This window comes from Phalacrocorax carbo, chromosome 2 (assembly GCF_963921805.1).
Source record: "Phalacrocorax carbo chromosome 2, bPhaCar2.1, whole genome shotgun sequence".
NCBI lineage: Eukaryota > Metazoa > Chordata > Aves > Suliformes > Phalacrocoracidae > Phalacrocorax > Phalacrocorax carbo.
In genome coordinates, this window is record NC_087514.1 from 57,657,210 (window position 1) to 57,680,455 (window position 23,246).

A 23,246-nucleotide genomic window follows, 5' to 3' on the forward strand; every position below is an offset into this window, starting at 1 on the left:
TAAATGATTTCTCAGAACAATCAGAAGTACAACCTATAAACAGTCAAGAATTTGCTACCTAATTCTCCTTTTACTCTCCAAAGCTTTGTAAAAAGGTGGATCATAAATAGCATCTATGCGTCGTGCCCTCCAGGCTTCTTGTTCATCCACTTAGCGCCAAGGTATAATTCAAGGGTAGTTCTGTGCTTATGAAAGGAACAAAGCAGAGGGAGCACAAATCACTGCACTAGGTGATCAAGAATAAAACATGTTAAAACACACAACTAACAAGGAGAAATGAAGGGAGACCACTTCAAGGGAAGAGAAGAAAAAGGTGTACTGGTTTGTGTGGCAAGGTTTTGGTAGTGGGGGGGGGCTACAGAGGTGGCTTCTGTGAGAAGCTGCCAGAATCTTCCCCCATGCCTTATAGAGCCCATGGCTGCCGGCTCCAAGACACACCCACCGCTGACCAAGGCCGAGCCCATCAGTGACAGCAGTAGCGCCTCTGGGGAAACAGATTTAAGAAGCGAGAAGAAAGCTGTGCAGGAGAGAAGAGTGAGAATATGTGAGAGGAACAACGCTGCAGACACCAAGGTCACTAAAGGAGGAGGAGGAGGTGCCCCAGGCACCAGAGCAGAGATTCCCCTGCAGCCTGTGGTGAAGACCCTGGTGAGGCAGGCTGTCCCCCTGCAGCCCACAGAGGTTCATGGTGGAGCAGATACCCACCTGCAGCCCGTGGAGAACCCCATGCCAGAGCAGGTGGATGTGGGCCCAAAGGAGGCTGTGACCCTGTGCGAAGCCCTCACTGGAGCAGGCTCCTGGCAGGACCTGTGGCCCCGTGGAGAGAGGAGCCCACGCTGGAGCAGGGTTGCTGGCAGGACTTGTGACCCCATTGGGGACCCACGCTGGAGCAGTCTGTTCCTGAAGGACTGCACCCTGTGGGAGGGACCCCCACTGGAGCACAGGAAGAGTGTGAGGAGTGCTCCCCCGGGGAGGAAGGAACAGCAGAGACGTGTGACGAACTGACCACAACCCCCACTCCCCATCCCCCTGTGCCACTGGGAAGGAGGCAGAGAAACTGGAAATAAAGTTAAGTCTGAGAAGAAGGGAGGGGTGGGGGGAAGGGGGTTTTAAGATTTGATTTTATTTTCTCATTATCCTACTCCGATTTGATTGGCAATAAATTAAATTAATATTTTCCCAATTTTAGTCTGGTTTTGCTCATGATGGTAATTGGTGAGTGATCTCTCCCTGTCCTTATCTCAACCCATGAGCCTTTTGTTCTATTTTCTCTCCCCTGCCCAGCTGAGGAGGGTAGTGACAGAGTGGCTTTGGTGGGCACCTGGCATCCAGCCAGGGTCAACCCACCACACAAGGGCACAGTACTCTTACAGTGGAGATTGTCTTTGAGGATCATTGCCATGAAAGTACAATGTTCATCTACAAGGAAGCGACACCAATCTAGATTTCTGCCTGAGGCTTTCCAGTTCCTGGGGATTCACACCTATTACAGATTCAGGATCATCCACAAGAAGTCAGGCTCAGCTCTTAAGTCTGATAAAAGAGGTCTTGACATCTACCCATTACTATGCTTTAGAACCAGTATTATTTTCTGTCATAATACTCTCCTGTCAAAATATGTTCACTCTCTTCCATGTGTGAGGAAGAAATACAGAATGAAAAAAAAATATATCCATGCTTAGCACTCAATTTGAGGGATGCAGTATGTCCCTCTTTTGCTGATCACAACTTATTTGAAATAAAATGAGGTAGGATGAGAAGGGAAAACACAGAAGAAAAATAAATTATGTATGAATTTTAAAGAAATTATTTTATCTCAGTGGACAAGTTTCTGGTATTACCAGAGAGTAATTCACAGCAAAAAGCTGGTGCCAAGGCACTGCAATAAGAAGTGATGCTAATGCCACCACCCACCTTGCTGGCTAATTCAGTCCAGGGCTCGCTTCTTAATGCTTCTTCAGACATCATCTAGTTGACTGAAGTACTGTGCGGTGGATTCAAGGCATATCTTACTGTAGCGTGACTGCCTTCAAACAAGGCAACATCAGCAGAGTAAATGGGAACAGCTGCACTGCCTTTAAAAAACTGCACAGTGCTTTTATTGGAATTCCTCTTACCTGCAGGTTAGTCATAATAAGAAAAACACATACCTAATAGCTTACTGGTTTTTCTCCTCTTCCTTTATGACAGCAAAATAAAACAGGGTTGTCCAATATACAGCGGTATTAGAAGTGAGAATAGGGAGGCCCAAAATGTGTTTTATATTCTTCCTACCCTTTTAGTTTCCAAACCTAAACCTAATCCTCTAAGACAACCCTTCCTCTAGCATAAACAAACTTACAGATCTTCTGACTTTTGAACTCTTGAACACAGTACTGATGACCACAGTAATGCTTCAACATTGTCTTCCAACATTGTCCATCACCATAACCAAATCACCAGGAAGTTTCAAGCCTGTAACTGTTAATTGTGCCTAATGTAACATAATCCACTAACCCTCCCCAAACCACTCGACACATGGACAGGAAACCTCTGCTAATGATCTTTTACCATTTATACACAGGTTTGCCGGAGACACTGAGCAACTGATTTGGGTAACATGGGTTTAGAGGCATCAGATGGGTCACCAGTTCTACTTCCCACCATCACAGGCGACCAAAGGGTAAATTCTGGCTCATAAAAGCATCATATTCTGCTTTAAAATGAGATGTGTCTTCATGCTGTTTTTATTAGAAGCTGGTACCTACGAAACTCCTAATCTACGGCCCACCATGTACACACAGACTCTAGATGGTATGCCAGCATCCTCATTTAACCAAAAAAGCATTTCTCCTCCTCAAATATCCCCTGATCCAAATCCAAAACAACAATTTCCCTGTGCAGACTCAAAAAGTAGAAAAGTTATTTTAAGATATGAGATGTGCTATTACTTTCTCACTCTTGTACATTAACATCTTTCTTTGCTTCAGTCGTCACGCAGCCCTTCTCAGTACTTAGTCTGAATTCTGAACTGATGGTTTGCTGAATTGATCATTGAAATGATTCTGAATTATCAAAACATTATCTCAGTTGCCTAGCACAACCTAGTTTTAGAAAAGCCATTTTAATTTCATCTTTCTTTTCCAGTTGCTTCAAGACATTTATTTATTCTTCTCTTCCAAATATATTCCAAAATTTGGAAAATACAAGTTCACAGGAGTTCATTTGCAAAATCATTTCCCTTTTTTTCAGCATTTGAGCTAATATTTTCATTCTTCAATCTAGGATATCACATTCACTTTCAGGATGGAGATTATTCAGCCTTCAAAACTTAAGTATTTGAAGTCCTTGGGTCTTACTTCTCCCTCGCATACAGTAGTTTTCCTTTTTCCGAACCTCCTTCCCACCAGGCACTTTTGCCTTTATCTCTGTGTTTAACAGTACTCCTTTACTGAAAACTGAAGCACAGCCCTGTTTAAAGTTTTGCCCATACTCAGACAACATTTAATTCCTACTTCATCCCTACTGTATTACCAGCCATGCTTTTTATTGTTTTATATTCATATGGCTAAATACATTTTTATTCCTTGTTTCAGTTTCCTTTGCAGACTTTTACTCAGCTTGACTTCTGGCAAATTCTATTTCATCTAAACACTTCTTGACCTCTAAAATGGTTTCTTTACAGATTATTCCCCGTTTGCTCATTCCTTGCAAACTCTCTGTTTATTCGTAATTTTCTTTGTGGGAGTGGTTGGTCAGCAAGTTAGGTCTAGAGTTCACCCCTAAAAGCCACCAGTGCTTAAGATGGGAGTTCAAGAAAGGTTGCTGCATTTTTAACAAGATGTCACCCCATTCAAATGCTTGAGCTCTTCAGTCACTATCTAGTTTCCCTAAACTTATTTTGCACTTAAGGTTAAGAAAACCTTAAAGACTGTTTTTTGTTAACTTTGGATCATAAGAATAGTGATGGCCAGCTCTCTCTGATGTCCTTACCCACTCCAAACCCAATTTTAAAGTAACACTGGTTCTTTACAAGTCAATAATTCTTTGAGAATTTGTTTGCATTAGGGAAAGATTTGGCTGTATGGTTATTAGGATCATTCATCCTCTAATTTATAGTATCCCATAACAACTCCATGTTGATTTTCTTCTTATTATCTGAATCCAGCCAGACCTTATCAACTTTTTACCTTCCTCCTACAATGTAATTTTGACTTCTAAATGATTCTACTATAGATATAGATTCAACAATATCCCTCCTTTTTCTCTATAGCCTGCTTACTGATTTACAGAGTTAAGAAACTATACCACTGTAATAATTTTTCTTTCCATTTTATCTCTCTATCATATAGATTTTGACAGAGCTCAATCAGGATATCTCAGCAGAATTGGCACAATGAAACTTTGCTACCCCAAGCTTGCTGGTTAATTCCTGCTATGGGGAGGACAGGGCATGAGAAAGGGACATCGCTGGGACAGAGGCTCATGCTTGCTGCTGTGCTGCGGAGGCTGAGCAGCAGCAGGGAGGTGCGTATTGCATCTCACGCTACCATACTCCTAAGCAGCCAGCCTGGCTCTCGGAAGCCCTGTCACAGCTACAGGGGACAGCAGAAGGGCACTCAAGCAAACTGCCTCCTCTGTCAATGTCTAAAACCGGAGCCTGCTTCCAATACATTGCCCCCAAAAAATAAGCTATAATATTTACAACCAACTTCCATTACAAGCCTTTGCCACAAAGACTCCTCTGCATTCAGAGTTGTATTGCAAACACATGGACCCTAGCTGACATATACACAAATAATGCACATAAAATTATATCAATGAACAAAAAACCCAAAATTTATACACTCGTGCTGGTCAAAACCAACGTAGAAAGAATTGTGAGGCTTTTCAATCGTTTACATACACAACATGCTAAAAAAAAAATAAAGAACAGCTTAAAGAAATTCATGCTTCAGGGCAAAAAGGAGAGAAAAAATTCTTAAAGTTTGGCTTTTCTGGCATACTTAGCACCATCCCCTTTCCATCAAAATCTGTGGGCTGACTGAGCAGTATTAGGTAGTAGTATGCAGGACTACATGACAGATACTCAGTCATATCATACAGTCTAAGATGCTGTTATTTTCATACAATTTTGTAAAATTCACTTTAACAATTTCATTATTTAATTCAATTTAAAAACACGCCACAAGGTCATCCTGAGTTTAAAATCCTTTCATATCCCACAGTAAGCCTACATCAGATCCTGAACTTGAGCAAGTGTACGTGTTCAGGACTGCCCTCTTACCAGTGCTCAACTTCACAGCTGGGTCTAAAGTACACTTTCTGCCCTTGTCTCGCTCTAACTCATGGCAGAAATTTCTCCTTAGGCTTTAGTAGTGTTAGCTGGGAGGACAGCTAGCTTATAGCAAAATCCCTTAATTTACAATATTTTTTCTAGATAAGATTCCCATTTCTGCCCTTTCACCTTCCAATTTTAACAATGATAAAAGTTTTATTTTGCACATACTTCCTCGAAAGGAAGAAAATGGACTAATTTTCAATTACTTCAACAAAGAACACAAAACCTTCACAAGCTGTATAAAGTAAAATTGATATTATGTAGGTGCTGCATATAGCTTAATGAATTTAAAAAAAAAGAAGGCTTTCAGAGTTATTGGCAAGAAAAGAAATTCTGAGAGATCTTATCTGTGCCTCTGAATTACTTCTCCATTAAATAAATTTGCATTTACCTATACCTTGGGGTGAAAAGGAAGCTTTTTTTTGGCTCTAGGTCTTTATTCACTGTTGGAGTTAAATTAAGCAATGTTAATTAATCAATGACATATTCAGTCTGAAGCTGACTATCACCAGGGCAAGGGATAGGCTTGGGATCAACTAGAAACATTAAAATAAAGAAAGAACTCACTTCCAGATCAACCTAAACTGATTTTTTTTTTCCCCATAAAACAAAAGTTATTCCATACCTAAGGAGAAATATTGCTTTAAAATAAATCAAATTAGACAAAAACTAATGCAGCTATAAGTGTGCTCCATTTTATAATGAAAGCAGTTTGCTGAATTTAAACTTGTGATAGTGTCAACTGCTTTAAAATGGCTTCTTTTGCATTTAATTTAGTATTTCCACCGCCATCCCCAAAAAATCACACCAGTCTAACTGCAAGCACATATTGCGAAGGCCTCTGAAGAATTCTTGCCCTCTGTACCAAAAGCACTACCCCTCTTTTAATTTGAATCTTTCCAAAGACCCATGGTCATTGATAACCACACACAAAAAGCCCAAATCAATTATTTAATTGCAAGTTAACATGAATTTCTAGTTATCCTATCCTCCTGGCTTCTGCATTCATTGCCCCAACTCTGTTGGCTTTGCTTTGTTTGCAAGACTTCAATCAACATGCTGCTGAGTTTCTGACATACCCAGGTGCAAAAACATTGCCAGTGCTCATATAATGAACGATAATGAAAATGGGTGACACATCATCTAATCAACCAGGTAATGGAAGTCCCTGCTTACAATCTCTTCTGCAGAAGCCAAAAAGTAAAACAACCCAGGAACTGGAGCCTACCTTCTCAGAGCAGAAGATCCCAACTGGGAACAGCGTTACAAGGCAGCGAGAGAGGCACAAGTATTATTCAACATACACAACAACATAAGACGGATACAAGATTTCTGTACCCAACGCTGTCAGTGCAATGCCGCTTGTGAGTACACTTACACTTCGTTGGAGAAATTTTTAATTCATTTCTTAAGAAATTGTTTTGCTAATAAATAGTGAGAAAGCACACAGTATCATTAACAGAAATGTCTTCCGGCTTGTAAGATGCAAGAGGGTTTCTGAGGTTGGTTAATGTAAAGGTATCGCTTCATTTTCATTCATCCATTGCTAAAACTTCCATGAATAAGTACTTCAGGACTGGGACCGCTGATCGTAAATAACATGCTCCATTGTTCTGTCCCAAGAGAATACTTACGTTGGAAGTGGAGAAACCTAGCAGAGATGCCATTTTTTGAGCCAAAGAATGTTTATGTAGCAGCTGGCATGCCTCCATAGGAAAACACATGCCCAGTCCAGTAGAAATCCCATGTTCTATTGCTGAAAAGCATTTTCTGAGTTATAAATGAATCTCCATACTAATGTTTTGGGTTTGTACAAAGAAACTCAGTAGTTCCAAAGATATATTAGAGAGTTCTCCAACTCCCTTCAATCACCATCTCTATTATTGCTCAGAGTACTTTCTATTGAGCAATTAAGGTTAACAGGTAATAAATCATTTTTAAAAAATGGAACAAATCATCTTTGTGGTTACACAGGTAAAATGTGGACAAAACCCTTCTCAAAAGCATACAAACATATAGTGAATCTAAAGAGGAAAAGGTCAAAACTCACGTTGTACCACCACATGAAGATTTTTCATTGAAATATGTTTTATGTTTTAAACGTGTTTTAAAACATATCCCTTCCCAATGTAGCCAATGCATACATTTTAATTTATAACATGATTAGAACGTGACTAGGTCTTTGGCCTGTCAATGTCCTTTCTGGCAGACACAACAGAAAACTGTTTTGAAGAACAGAAGTGCAGCACACTTTTGCAGTCAATAGTATTGCAAAATCCAGTAAATGGGTATAGTTTTTACCCCTTGCAGGAGTGAACAGGATTTCAGTCATACACCTCAGATGCACAAAATGGGTACCTCTATTTTGTCTGCACTTTCAGATGGTGAAACCAGGTGGGTTGTTATCGCATATTTAGAGTCGTCCAACTACAATGCCCAAAAAATAATATACTAATAGTAGGTGATGTTACAAGATCAAACTAAAACCAGTCATGAACTCCAAATGCTTGAACTAAAAACATCTCCTAGATTGAAGCAGTAACAAACTTGTAAGCCTTAAGATGCACGTTTGGTTGAATTTCTGTTCAAAGTAGACAACAGAAACCATGCAACCAATTATTTTCAAAATCAGAGTCTGTTTTTGCAACCTACAAACTCTTTTTTTATGCATATAATTTAAGAAAACAAGAATGCTTGAATGCATTCAAATCAGCTACAATATCTGTGTTTTCCATCAAATCCTATTAATAATGATGCTGTGAAAATTATTAGAACTGGCTTAAAAGGAAAAGACCAAAAAGTTTAAGGATCTTTTTGAAGTTTTTGATACAGAGAAAGACATGTAAAGTTGCAAACTTCACCATTCCATAGGAGCAGACATGAGAGACTACTCCAATGTATCTATTAGTTAATACATTAGAAAGTTATATTCCTCCAATCTTTCATTCTTTGTGGATGGTCATGTATGACACTTGCCACCAGTAGGACATGGTTTAACAAAATTCCTCTCCCTTGTTAGTCCTCTTAAAACCTTTTTTTCTTTTTTTTAACATATAGCTTGAAATCAGTGGTTTGGTTTTGTTTGGGGCTTTTAAACGTTATTTTCAAGCTATTTCTGCATATATACTTTGGGCAGCAGTTCATTTGCAAGCAATGTTCAGAAAATCTTGAAAAGCTAAAAACTGAAGCTCTTTCAGAGCAGAATATCCACTAATACAGAAAGTAGGGGTCTTTTTACTACAAACCACTCAACATGAAGAATTCAGTGCAAGAATTTACAACTAAGAGTTTAACAATCTGTTTTCTGTTTCATGAGTATCACATGACAATATTCACTCAAGCTCCTTATTTTGTTCGGAAGTCTTAATACCATGCAATGTGGATCAGGTATAAAATTAAGCATTTAATTTAAGATTTTTGGACTCACTGGAGGTTCAAACGGCCAACTCAGAGCACCATCGTAAGGAGCCCATTTCTATTCACCAAATGTATAACCCAAATCATAACTTCAACATTTACATTAGATTCTGAAGTCAGATTGTCTGAAGTTAGACTGTGTGAAATTCCAGAAAACTAGTGCAGCGGAGCATAAAAAGACTGATAATACAGATGCATTATAGAACTGATGCATACGCATAGGAGCATTGTTCATATAGGGAAATCAAAATAATGTTTGTATAAAAATTTTTGCCATATTCATTTGGATCGATACTCCCCAAAACCTCTTCAGCTATATTTGGTGATCCAAATTTGTCACTGCAACCCTTCTGCATCTTGCAGTTCCATGCAGACTATTCCAAAACACAAGCCCTTTCATATCTGCAAAACAAACTCCACTGTTCCGTTTCTTTACCATGGTTTCAGCAATACTCAAAATAAAGTTCAATTAACAATGATTATGATTTGGCTATTGTTCATCAATTTATCGATCTATGCATTTTTAAAACCTCATTTTTACTGATCTGACTGCTATGCCAAATTAATTATTTCAATACAGAAGAGATATAAGTTTTGTCATGCTGAGCAGTATCTTAACTCAGAAGCAATCCCATTCTTTTCGCCATTAGCATAAGCAGAGTCAGTAAAATCCAGTCTACATGTGAAATTAACTGATTTCCACCACCACCACCACCTTTTTTTTTATTTACATGTTGACTGGCTACAGAGTCTTATTAATCAGAAATTATGAAATGAAATAAAGGAAAGTAAACAAAACTAAGTAAATGCAAACTCACCTGTTACAGAAGAAAAAAAAAGCCACATAAAACAGTATTTAGTACTGCCAAATGAGCTATTGGCTCAAGACAGGGCAAATGCATATAGACATGCTTTATTATTTCTGTCACAAAAGCATGCACAAGCCTTTGTTAAGGAGAAGGACATAATTATAGTAGACTTTAGACACAAAGAAAAAAGATCACTAATATCAATCTCAAATCAAAGATGTTAAAAACTAGGCTGTTGCACAAGTTACTGCCTATTTGTCATCTCCAGAGAACTGGGTAACCAATCAGTTGCTGATTTTAGAGATAATTAATAAAGAAAATCACTGCAGAAATCACACGGCTTTACAACGCATGCAGAGGTATCCTCCAAAAGCAGTTCCCATCAGCAACCCTTGAAAAATTGGTCTAGTGAAGTTTTAAATTACTCCTGTAAACAAGAAATGTTATTTACAGTAAAAGTTTTTTCATAATTGTTTCATGCAGAGTAATACATTCTGCTGTTTAATCAGCTTTGTAATCACTGATTTCAGGATTATAAATAACAGACAGGGCTGAATAAGAGTTAACCAAATACATTTTCGTCTGCACATAAATGCTCATAAAAGACAAGTATATAGCCACTTTCTAGAAAGATACGTCTACACACATACGCACACAATTTAAAAAGGTGACAGGGATATCGGGCCAAAATGGTTACACTCAGAAACACTGGATTTATATAATGAATTAAATCTCATTAACATATCATAATATGAAATTCCAAAGTGTAATGCAGTATGACGCACAATATGGGGAAACTATCCAAAGCCCTAAAAAGGCATTTTCCTCTGAAGAAAGATTGCTGTCAGCGATGCAAACTAGATGCTTTAGTGTCTATCAAATCACCCAGGAATTAGTTTTAATCAAATAGACTTTTTTACACTGTAATAGGAGAGAATGAGGATGTCTCTCCACTGTCACTCTTGGCATCTATAAAATGTCTCTGTTAATCCTGTCAATCACTTCTCCTGGCACAGAAGAGACAGCAAAACACACAAAACCAACACGGTAATTGCATATTATCTGGGAAGCTGCACCCAAATTCCCCAATAACTGATTCTCTCTCAACTTCTCAGCACTTTTAATAGAAACTTTAACTCACAGCTGGGCATTTACTTGATGTTCCATTCTCACACTGTCCTGGTAGTTTTCCCCTGTAAAAATGACTGACAGCCTTACCTAGAGTGGGATTTCCTACCTTTTATGCTTACTTTATTTTTCAGCCCTGTTTTTGCTGGCTCTGTTGGATACTTACACAGTCAACATAAACCAAGCCCACCCAATTGGTATGGGTCCCTGCCAAAAGACAATGTTTTAGTTTCTTAGATCGACTGGTAGAAACGGGGTGAAAAATGGTGTGGGGAAGTAGAAGAGCATGGAGAGACATGATATAAATGTAGGAATCAAGGCATGAAATACAAATGCTAATCAGACGTTTTTCACTTCTGTACTGTAATACCTAGTGAAGATGGCTTCTTCACCAAGGGGTGAGAGATTTGAACTCTACGGCTAACAGACCAGATCTTAAAAGCACCCTAATTCTCACCTGATTCCTTGCCTTGTTTCACAGCTCTGTCAAGATACATCAACTGCAATTCACAAAGACTGCAAATATGGCATAATTAAAATCTATCCCACTCTAAGCAAATTTTGGAAATCTGACTTTGATCTATTTATAAATCATATCCCATTTATGAATAACATTTAGTAATAATACTACCCTCGCGCAATCCTTTGCACTTCAAATCAAGACTGTGTAGTACCATTGGTATCTCTGTCAACTGATACTACTATAATCACACCAAATAATTATAAAGTAAAACCAAAAAAGAATGCAAAATTAATTAATTCAATGTATATTCTCTTTTTAATGAACCTAGCCTCTGAAACACACTGTGGCAGGATATAACTTTGGTAAGTCCTTCAAAGATTTAAAAAAAAAAAAAAAGGATCGGTGTCTATACTAGCTAAAATAAAAGCAAAGTAGTGAATCATCATAGAATCATAGAATCATTAAGATTGGAAAAGACCTCTAGGATCATCAAGTCCACCCATCAACACAACACTCCCATGCCTCCTGAACCATGTCCTGAAGTGCCACGCCTACACATTTTTTGAACACCTCCAGGGATGGGGACTCTACCACCTCTCTGGGCAGCCTGTTCCAATGCTTGATAGCCTTTTTGATGAAGACATTTTTCCTACTATCCCATCTAAACCTCCCCTGGTGCAACTTGAGGCCATTCCCTCTCATCGTTTCGCTTGTAACTTGGGAGAAAAGACCAACACCAACCTTGCTACAACATCCTTTCATGTAGTTGTAGGGAGCGATAAGGTCTCCCCTCAGCCTGCTCTTCTCCAGACTAAACAACCCCAGCTCCCTCAGCCTCTCCTCATAAGACTTGTTCTCCAGACCCTTCATCAACTTCATTGCCCATCTTTGGACACGCTCCAGCACCTCAATGTCCTCCTTGTACTGAGGGGCCCAAAACTGAACACAGTACTTGAGGTGCGGCCTCACCAGTGCTGAGTACAGGGGTACAATCACCTCCCTCCTCCTGCTGGCCACACTATTCCTGACACAAGCCAGGATGCTGTTGGCCTTCTTGGCCACCTGGGCACACTGCTGGCTCATGTTCAGCCAGCTGTCAACCAACACCCCCAGGTCCTCCACCGGGCAGCTCTCCAGCCACTCCTCCCCAAGCCTGTAGCGTTGCATGGGGTTGTTGTGACCCAAGTGCAGGACCCAGCACTTGGCCTTGTTAAACTTCATACAATTGGCCTCAGCCCAACGATCCAGCCTGTCCAGATCCCTCTGCAGAGCCTTCCCACCCTCAAGCAGATCAACAATTCTGCTTAGCTTGGTGTCACCTACAAACTGACTGAGGGTGCTTTCAAAGCTTACTTTCTAAAGGATACTTTCCATGTTAGTTCCATCAGAAAAGATGAGAGATAAGTCAATTTGACTTTAGCATTGTGTGATATTACTTTTTATACTGGTCTGAAGGAGATGCAGGTAAGAAGGAACAAGAATGATTCAAGCAGTGCTTTGAAATGCAGTCGTCAGCAATCTCATCCAACACACTACTACGTGACAAAGCACACCAGTAGATAATAACATGTGATTCCATCCTCAGTGCAAATTCCGCTAACAGATCACAAACCCTTAAGTATTGATATTGTTACACAGCCATTCCTGTTGACTTTCAAGAAGCCGCTCCTTTACACGGACAACAGACCCCTTACATACAGAAAGAATGTAATACTTCTGAAATGGTTTCTGTCTTTACAGGTCTGCATAACTGTTTTCATATTTTAAATTGTAAAAGTTTGATTGGTATGTGATACATAGATGCTTGCATGCCTGATGCAGATAATTATTTGTCACCTCTACCAGTAAGCCTTTTTAGTTATTTTCACTAAGACAGTTGTATAACATCAGGATGACAGTGATGTTTAAATAGGTGCCTAAAACACAGTTGGATGAAAAATGTGAGACCACATTTAATACCCAAAATCCAGACCTGGGCCACATTCTATGATAGGATGGCTTGGGGGAGGATCTGAAAGCTCATTTTTTCACCCAGACCATGTCAGTATTCCAGGTGAAATAATGCTGTAAAAAGCATCCCCCAGTACCACTATCAGACAGCCCTGCTGCACCTTGGGGCAAGAACAGTATCATGGTTGGAAGTCCTTCAGCGCCAAAGCCAGCATAGAGTGAAACTACAGTACCAGGGATTTTACAGTATATATTACAAGTTGGCAGGGGAAATGCTCAGGACCTCGCCTTCTACTACACAAGGGCTTTTTCGTGTACTGTGTCCACCACTCATTCTGAAGAATGAAGCAATGAACATCTTACCTTGCATCGTTGTTTTTGTGGGTTCTGAAAACAAAGGAATGAGCAGGAGGTAGATGAGGTAGACAAAGGAGAGCCCATTGTATCGGAAAGCACAGGCTGCAATGAGAGAGAAGAAAAATAACATATTGGTTAATCATCCTGGGATAATCAAATTCAATAGCACAAGGCACTTCCCATTTGAGTTTACCATTTACCTTACTAACTTTTCACCACTTACTTAAACCATTTCTACACAAGTATTCAAGTTTATGCAAAAAATAAATAATAAAATTAAATACACTTCTGAAGTGTTTTCACAGTAATACATATTTTAAGTTGAACACAAAAGATGCATCCAAGCTACAAAGACTTTCTCCAGAATGATGTACAAGTTATTTGTTTCTAAACTTTTTACTTTCCTCGTAAACTCATTAAACCACTCCCCACAAAAATATATAGGGATGCATAAATCAATATTTACAGGCCCTCTTTAAGAAGCTACATACAAGTTGATTATATTACAACTAAGGATTATCAGTAAATAATGAAGAAAAATTATGATGTATATGCAGATTCCAAGTTACAGCATGCTTAAAAATCACCAGTTATCCTTAAAATAGCAATGTCTTTAAATCATTACAGAGGTCTCTGAATTTTACTGTCACCCATTTGTTTACTCTTACAAAGTTGTTCTAGCGAAAAGATTGTGAACTACTTCACAGAAGTAGTTTCATAGAAGTAGGGCTTCACTGGTCTTATACAAGTTTTACTAAAGAATGGAACCACTTTGCTAATTTTCCATTTCTATTTTAAAAATTTAGTGTAAATCTATTTTCCTGAAAGTGTACGGGTCAGTGGGCCATTACAACAAGCAGCAATATTGCTACAACCAAGGCACACATTTTCAAAGAATGTTATGCATATTCTCTGCTGAAAGAGGAGTACGAGGAATTCCATACAGAAAGGATAAAAACAATAAAAAACGACAAAGTAATCTGTCATTCCATTGTGCAGCAGATGTTGAAATATTATAACACCTACCACATTCAACCATTCCCATGAGATACGCCAACTGCAGAGGATTCAGGAGACGAATTAACCTCTGCATTTACTTACTCATGGAACGTAAATAGTATCCATTAACTCTTCTCAGCTATATCCAAAACAACTTGGTTTTGGAGGACAGATACAGGCTTAGTCCTGACAGAAACGTATATTCCAAAAGAAGACAAGTTTTTCCAGTCACCACTTCATGAAAACTCATGGAGACTATACTGGAAATGAGTTAACAGCTTAAGCATTAATTGGTCCTCATCCTCATCACACCTGCCCATTTTAGTTACAAATACAAAACTGAGAAGTCTCTCGAATAACAAACAAATCCATACAATTGCTACAATTTTTGTTTTCCAAACTAACCAATGTTTTGAACAAGCAATTTAGTTTCCTTAATAGCCCTGACAAAAAGACTCTGGATTTACGCTTCACGTCTGCAGCTTAGCCAAGAAATGTGTGAACTTTATGGGTAAGTTAAGTCTGGCAAGAAGGAAGGACAAAAAGCATCTAGGCTCTACTTCTAAACTGACATGATTCTGCCACCAGCCTTCAAAAAAGAAAAAAAAAAAAATAAAATCTGTCAAGGACTACAAAATCCAAAGCTCGATAGAGGGTTTTTCAGAGTGAAATCCAGAATGGTTAAGAGCAGCTTCTCATTTGCCTGAATGAATTTAAATTCACATTGCTCTTGTCACTTACTATTTATGCTCCCTTTACAGCTACAGCCTTTAAAGGCCACCCAAAGACTTGCACCTACACTTGTAACTAAGAAAAACTGCAAGATAAAGTAAATAGGGCCTATCCCACTGGGAATTCTGTACGGAATTATCAGAGCTTGAAAGCGAATGTACTTGACAAGAGTCACCCCCACTATTACGCTCCTGCTCTCAGGGAGCTCTGCAGAGGAGCATAGGATGTGCTATGGCCATTAGTGGCATTCTTGGAATGAATGGCATAAGAGGACACTCCTGAGATCAGGATAAATCCATAAATGAACCTTGTTGCAAGTTTAATTTGGGGCGGAAAGAAGGTCTTTGGCATTCATAGAAAAAGGTACGATAGTGGTTCAAGGCTGATCTAAGGCCTGAAGGCTCTTCCACTGGTATTCAAGGGAAAGGATCAACATTCTCAAGCCATTCCAGCAGCAGAATAATACTATTATCCAGTTATTACAGGGATTGTGTCAATCAGCTTTTAATAGTGCTAAACAGCTTACTTGGTTGCAGTGCAATATTATACACATTTTCTTTCTTCAAGATTGAGCTTGCTATGCTTCTTACAGACCACCTAGCACTCAGTTTTCTCAGTACAAAGATAGAAAACAGCAACTGTGTGCTTTATTACCCATATGTTAATAAATGCCTTGGCTAACAAGTCCATGTCAAATATTTAGAACCTCTATTTGTATTGAAGTGTCCTCCAGCAAACTAGTAACCTTGGCTCAACATTGCCAGGAAAACCTACATTTGTTTAAGCAGTTGCAAGAGCACCAGCAATACATTTCTCAGAATTAATAAATTAAAAACCCCAAAACTTAACTGCCACATTTTTAAGTTCAGTCCATTCACTATTTCCATACCGTGCTGCTTTATTGCCATTCATCTACTACGTTTTGCTGAAGACTAGTGCCTTAGCAAGCTAACGTATCAGAGCAGAGCCAAGACAATGTGTTTTAGCAAGATAAAGGATTCAAAAACAGCAGGTGCACTGTATTTACATATTTACACTGCACTGCAACATTATTTGTCAAGTATATATATTCTTAAGTTCTGATACTCAAAACTATCTAGAACAACTTGCTGGGCATAAAATCAGCTTCAGTTTGTCCCTGATACAACAACAAAGGATGATCCAACAAAGCAAATGAACCCATCCTCTGCACTCCCTGTGGCATTCATAAATTACTCCTGTTGCAGAGGCAGCTGTACACAGATGTCCATCACACTGGAAAGTCCCATTTGAGGTCAATGGAATTCCATCAACAGAGAAAGCACCTACACAAAGCAATTTCTTGGCAAACCAGGTGGTATAGAAATTTCTGGATATTTGGGTTACATTGGTCAGTTTGCACTATCAGTTCTGTATCAAAATTAATATAATTTTAGCATTTTAGGTTTGTTACCTCTTCCCAGAATTGTCTAATCGATTAGCAAAATTAATTTCAGAAGAATTAGTCTTGAACTATATTTACCACAAAATTTACTGCTTTCTATTTCTAGGCCTGAGAAGACTGTGTTCTCAAAAGCTTTTTTTCTCCACAGCTACAAAAAACCTGGACTATTAAACAGAGATTACTTCTCCATACAAAACTACCCTTATCTATTTTTTTCATATAAAGAGTCCTACAGAAATACAAAAATATTTTGAAGACATTTGGTAAAAAGAAATTCTTCCTAAGCTGAAAGTGTTAATTTTACTAGTATCCAGGAAACCCTTCAGTTTCTTAGTTTCAGAAGTATGTGTTTGCCTAAAACGAACACTGAACAAAAAGCTTAAATAGGTAAATATACCATAAACGCAAAGTCCATATACACTTTCGTATCTTTTTTTAAACCACATTTCTATGTTTCCTAACAGCCTCTAGTAACAAGACTCCAGAAATGCTATTTTCACCTCTGAAATTCTGCTACTGTTCAGAGTCCAATGATAGCATTAATATACAATTGTGAAAAGACATCAAAACTAGAGCTACTGGCATACAGCATATTAGTATGTTAGAAGCAAACTTAACCTTTTTATAATCAACTGAAGTACTTTAGGACACCTTCCCTTGGATGGCAAGAAAAGAGCACTTTACAATATATAAGATTGACTTCTCCATTCATAAGTGATTACTTGAAATATTCTGGTTTAATGCATAGCATGCTAAAAAATACTACCTTTAAAGAGAGGATCAGAATGTCATCTAAGACAAAGTTATGATAATTTCATACATCTTTATGCCACAGCAGTCAGAAAGAAATATATAGTGAAAAAGTAGTATGCAGATGTATAAAATTTTCACAAAACACTGACATGCAAGTTATTTGTAGCAAAAAATGATAGCTGGAGAATATTTGGTCTTTCTGGCATTCAGTTATTTGTTCAAACAAATGAAAAAATTAGTCACAGATAACTGATGGTTTTCTCTTTCACTATGTCTGTAAATGTATTCATAATACACTAATCCTACTACATGTAATACATATCTTTAAAAAAAATGCACAAAGAAAAAAAAAATCTGTAAAGCCTGCTCTGCTGACATATTCTGGGGCTAACAGAGAACAGAAATAAGCTCTGAACACTTAAATCTTGCAATGCAAAACACATTTTAAAATGTGTTTAAAAAATTTGTTAGGATGTGTGCGTAATGATTACATCATAGAGGTAAAACTGCTCAGGTAAGAGGATTAATATTTTTATAATACAAATCTTTCCTGTTATGCTACAATCACTAGAGCAAATAGCTGTGTACAAAATCTTAAAGTCCCCAATGCTGGATAGTATTATTAACATAATGATCCATAATTTCTATTAGATAAAAGTTTCAGAATATGTTAGGTGTAAGAACAACTCCTTAGACAAGAACCAAGTTCTCTTCTTGCAGTTAAGAATTGACATTATACCTGGGAACTTATAGATCACTAATATTTTAAGGGCTGCTTGTATATTTCTTAACATAGTCAATAAAAACAGTCAATATTTCAGCACTAAAAGAGGACATTCATTATTGTATGTTGCTTTTGTCTAAATTAAAAAGAAATTGAAACGTGCATTTCACTGAGATTTCACAAATTCGTTGTCTAAAATTCTGTTAAAAGGACATATCTTAAGAGAAGTACCTTTCAAAATTATGTTTCCTTTTTCTTCATTAGACAATACACTTTTAAATGCCCCAGATTGCTGTACACACATGCTCTATACATATGCATTCAAAGAAAAAGGGACTCCCAGACAGTCCCCAATTTATGCCTTGTTAAGGAACACAGATGACGTTTGCTCAAACTATTTTAGTTTGAACCATATCTTTAATGTAGAATTAGAAAAAAATAATTTATTAAGTATTTATTAAAGCTGAAAATTTTAATTAATTCTTAAAATAGATCTAGACAGTATGCACCATACAAAATTAAAAAGGAATCTTAAAAAAACAGAAAATCATAAATCATATGTAAAATCTAGAAGGACAAGGTTACATGATGACCTTTCATTATTATATGATGGCCAAAGAAGAACACTTTTGAACTTGAAGAAATCTTTTACTGCTTTTTAGGCTCACCACTAAGTTTCTAGATGTAGATACTGGGTTTTTCCAACATCAAAATTCTAACAGCTGCTACATGTTATTATTTCACATTTATACCCACAGTTCTTTACTTTCTTCTACTTAAAGAGGATAATTTGTATAGAATTTGTATTTTACCTGTTGAATAAGAAATACTGGAGGGCAAAGTGGGTGGCAATAGAGGAATTTACAATAAGCTTTATCTTGGAAAGGCGAGTCAAAAAAATAGCCTCATAAAAGATTTCTTTAGTTCAAAAAAAATCAGCCTTTAAGAGTGCAGACACTAGTACTAAAGGGCTACTGACTTCTCATTTGTAAGCTGGAATTGTGTCAAGAGCCACAACAACAGAAAATATGAAGGACAGGTGAAAACAGAATTAGCCATACTGTTTCTGATCTTGTTTGACTAAAAAGGCACTGTCATTAATGTTAACCGAATAATGTATTGCTGGCTATACCCTCTTCTGTTCAAGAAATACATTAAACCAGTTTTTTTCCACATATTTCTACTGTAGGTTGGAGAATACTATACATCATTCTTAGCATTATCCTCTCCAGTGCTAATGCTAACGTGCGCATTAGCAAAAGAAGGAATTGATTCAAACAACTACAATGAAGCCGTGTGATCTTACCTTCAGCAGGATATTGCATAGTGTTTGCATCCTGTTTTAACAACTTGACAGCTGCAAGATTATCAAGAAAGGTATGCAAGGATATTCTTGAAGATTGCTACCTTTAGACTAAAATTTGGTTTAATATTCATGCTTATTCTTCCAGTGACAAAAAAACGTTCGGTGAAAATATTTATTGGAAAAAGTGCTGCTGCAAAAATGTCTAACCCTGAGCAGGCAAGGGCTGATGGCTGAAAGGCAGAGCTGATGCTGCTCACACATGCTTATACCCAGCTGATCCGAAATATATCTCTGAAATCAAGGGACCAAAAAATGAAAGGGAAAGGGAATCAGCAGCTGATTGATCTGTGAAACTACTTTGTCTCCAGGAGGCCAAGTGTCCAGCCCTTACAGCACCAGATTCCTGTCTCTAATGCTATAATTTTTCATGGTTAGTATCAAATTTCCTACCAGTTACATCCTCTGAATTCTGAAAACACCCAATGAACACCTAATTCAGAGGACTAAAACAGGCTACAGCCTTTGGTACTAGGTATACACATGAACGAGACACTAGCATACACCCAAGATGAAAAGCCTCTGGTACAAAAGACAGAGTCTAAGAAGTTAGAGTAAAGCAACTGCTACAGCAAAAAAATCTCCTCCAAACCAATGTGCTCTACAAGACCATCCATGAATGTGCACCGTGAATGGTCAACTCTTCCAGGAAAACATACAGTTAAGATTCCTCTTATCAATATGGCACTGTCCTAATGCCATGATTATTAGGCCTTTCCACTTGCGCTACCCTCCAGTAAGACATTTCCACATTCCTTAGAACAGTCAAAATTGGGGGTTTTTTTTTTTCCCCCAAGTCATCTTTCTGGACACCAAAAGCTGCCTAATCAAGGCAAGTAGGTCCTGCATTAGACCATATGGACTCACCCTTCAGGAGACTAGATTTGTGCTAGAAAGTCATCCAGTAAGAACAACCATACATAGGAAACTACCAGTGGTGTTTCTAAAAGCATTAGTTCTCAATTCAGTTGCCCTCCCATACAGGAAAAGGCATTACAAAATCGGTGACAGAGCAGGAGCTAACTTATCCACAGCAATAAAGCAAATATCCCCCTCCAGAAATACATGCTTCACCTCTAACTTAAGAGATATTGCCTTGTAGTGGCACTCCACCATCAAAACTCTGGAAGACCTTTCTTTTCATTGTCCAGTGCAACCAGCTTAAGAGATGCAAAAACATAAGCTACTACAGTTTGTCCTTATGTATATACATTCATATATGCCAAGGCAATCCACCTCACAGTTACAAACATAAATACAGCCTTCCTTGCTGACAAAGCAATAACAATTCAGAGGTTTTGAACAACATTTCAAACCATGATAAAGTGGATTATGTGGACTATGCAAGAGCTAGGTAAGGAATAAATGTGAATATTAAAAGAGGTAAGGCGATTTAAAATCTACAGAATAAGAACTACTGTGAATAAAGGATTTTTCAAGGAAAATTAATTAAAAACCAAATCAAAACAAAAAACCCCACCTCGCATTAGCCAGACAGACAAGTACTTCTAGCAATGTGATACAGAGAGTAGAGGTCAAGACTGCTGAGAAAAGTCTGGTTTGCTGCTATTTGTACCTGCATAAAGGTTTTATGTTTAAAGCTTTTTCATTTCTAGTAATACTCTCTCTTAATATCAACCAGTTAATGTAAGAAGAAATGAAAACAGAAATTTTCCTGCTTTTAATAAGGGTTCACGCATGCAGCATTCTTTAATGCAGACACACACGCGCGCGTTCACACAGATTATTAGTGAACTGCCCTCCAGTATTTCCTTACAGTTCCTGGTGCTTTTGCCCCTGGGGGCAGGGATGTGCTTGAGGAGAAAGCCCACCTAGCCTCACATTGAAACTGGAAAATCCAAAAGGCCTTACACTGCTTGCTCTGTTGCCTGATGGGCATTGTTTACAAACTAATGTAGTAAAAAGTTAAGGTTATTCATTTAACTCGTTCATTGGCTGGATAAAACAATCCAGTATTAAAGAGTCACAGAACAGAATCTCTCAGAAAGATGATGGAGCAGTTACTCTTGTCTCCTCCGTAATGTTGTTATGAGCCAACAACTGTTCAGGTACCGGGGGGAGCAAACCTCACATCTTTTCAGCTTAAAGACACAAGTGCAAATCTTACTAAGTCTCTGTGGATTTCCCACTTTTAGCTGGCATGGCTGTGATTGACCAAATGCAGTAAGAATAATAAAACTAGTAGATTAAAAATTAAGTTTGTTGTGATAAGAAATCTGTGCTACCAGTTTCTGAAGAAGTTTTATTACTTCTATAAATTGCTATTTTTTATATCTGCTAACATTTATTCACATTTCAAATTTCTGTTTCAGAAATACAAAACTAGTTTCAGAAATTTTTCCTCCAAGATATTACAATAACACAGAAACAATTGCCACTCATTGCAAAATTAGATGGGCTGTAAACAACCTATTTTTAAGAATAAAACTCTAAAAGCGACCAAAAATCTCCCTCTTCAAGAACTATACCTTCTAATAATGACAAGTACCTGACGGGCATAGTGCCCAGTGAACTTTAGCTCTGTGAACTTTATTTCTTTTTACTGAAATTCAGAAGAAGGGGCTAACTCTTCGCAGTTTTGCTCTCACTCAGTTCTGAGTAATTCCACTTAAAATAATGCTCACGACAGATGAGACAGGAATTATACACCGCTGTGCAAGAGAGTTAAGTGAAATGCATGTAATCTTATCACCGTTTTAGAGCAAATTAATGGTTATAGCCTGTGGTGTGCAGTGCAGAACCACACAGACCTGAGCTAGCTCAGGACAAGTTACCTCCCGCATCAACCAGCACTCCTTCCTTCCACACTGACCAGCTCTGCTGATAACACTGTGCGAATGTACACCACTCCCCCAGCCGCCCCTGAGCCAACATTTCAACATGGTGCTGCTTTGTACAGCATCACGTATCTACTGTGTGCTTCACCCAGACAGAACACCTTCTTCTTTTAATAAAAAAAATAATAAAAAAAAAAACCACCACCCACATGAATGCTTTGCTAAGCAGATAAATACTATGCATTTGGTTCATGTCAGCACTTTCACAAAGACATTTTTTCACCGATCAATGCTCATCAGGAGATGATTGCTGGACAGTGAACACTTTCCAAAGGGATCGGGAGGGAGGGGGGAAGATTTTTGCTTTGACTTTTTTCTCCTTTCCTCTTTCTCAGAGCAGCAGTTTCAGTAAGCTTTCTCTCCACCAGAAAACATCTGGAACTGATTTTAATTTTGTGGCAAATATTGTCTGGGAATCGACTGCAGAGAGGAGAAGACAAAACGCCTTGTCCACTTCTGTCTTTCAGCTCTTAGGTACAGGACCTATGCTCCCCAACTGTCTTTGACATGAGGAAAATGAACAAAAGACCTCAGGTGTGAGCAAACCACAATCATCACCTCACTCAGAATAATGTATTTTAAAGGCACATCTACTCTGACAAGCAAATCCAATGTCAATATGCTTTATTGACATGACTAAGTATACAAGTATTTCCAAAGTAAAAAACATGATGGACACCACGATCAGTAAGTTTTTCCATTAGAAAGATCTAAACATTTACTTATTTCAATCTCAGTGCCAGACTGGAACTAAAGTAAGGCTTTCTGCTGTCTCTTACGTTGCCCGAAGGTTTTGACATTTCTACACTGTGTTGGTAATCCCTTACTCAACTAATCAGTTTGAGACAAGGTTGGTGGTTTTTTTTTTGTTGTTGGGGAGGTTGATTTATGATGTTTTGACATTTTATATATACACCTTTCAGTTCCAGTCTCTTCTCTCAGAGTGATTA

The 23,246-nt window shown here is 38.1% G+C and overlaps 1 protein-coding gene across 8 annotated transcripts in view; it reads right to left on the reverse strand.

The window, feature by feature from the left end:
• PIEZO2 (piezo type mechanosensitive ion channel component 2) overlaps positions 1 to 23,246 on the reverse strand; it is a 311,692-nt gene that overhangs the window by 241,811 nt on the left and 46,635 nt on the right. For all 8 annotated transcript variants that reach the window (XM_064443024.1, XM_064443019.1, XM_064443020.1 and 5 more), the window contains exon 2: positions 13,451 to 13,546. In XM_064443024.1, coding sequence (XP_064299094.1) covers positions 13,451 to 13,546 — 96 coding nt within the window. The remainder of the gene's footprint in view (positions 1 to 13,450; positions 13,547 to 23,246) is intronic.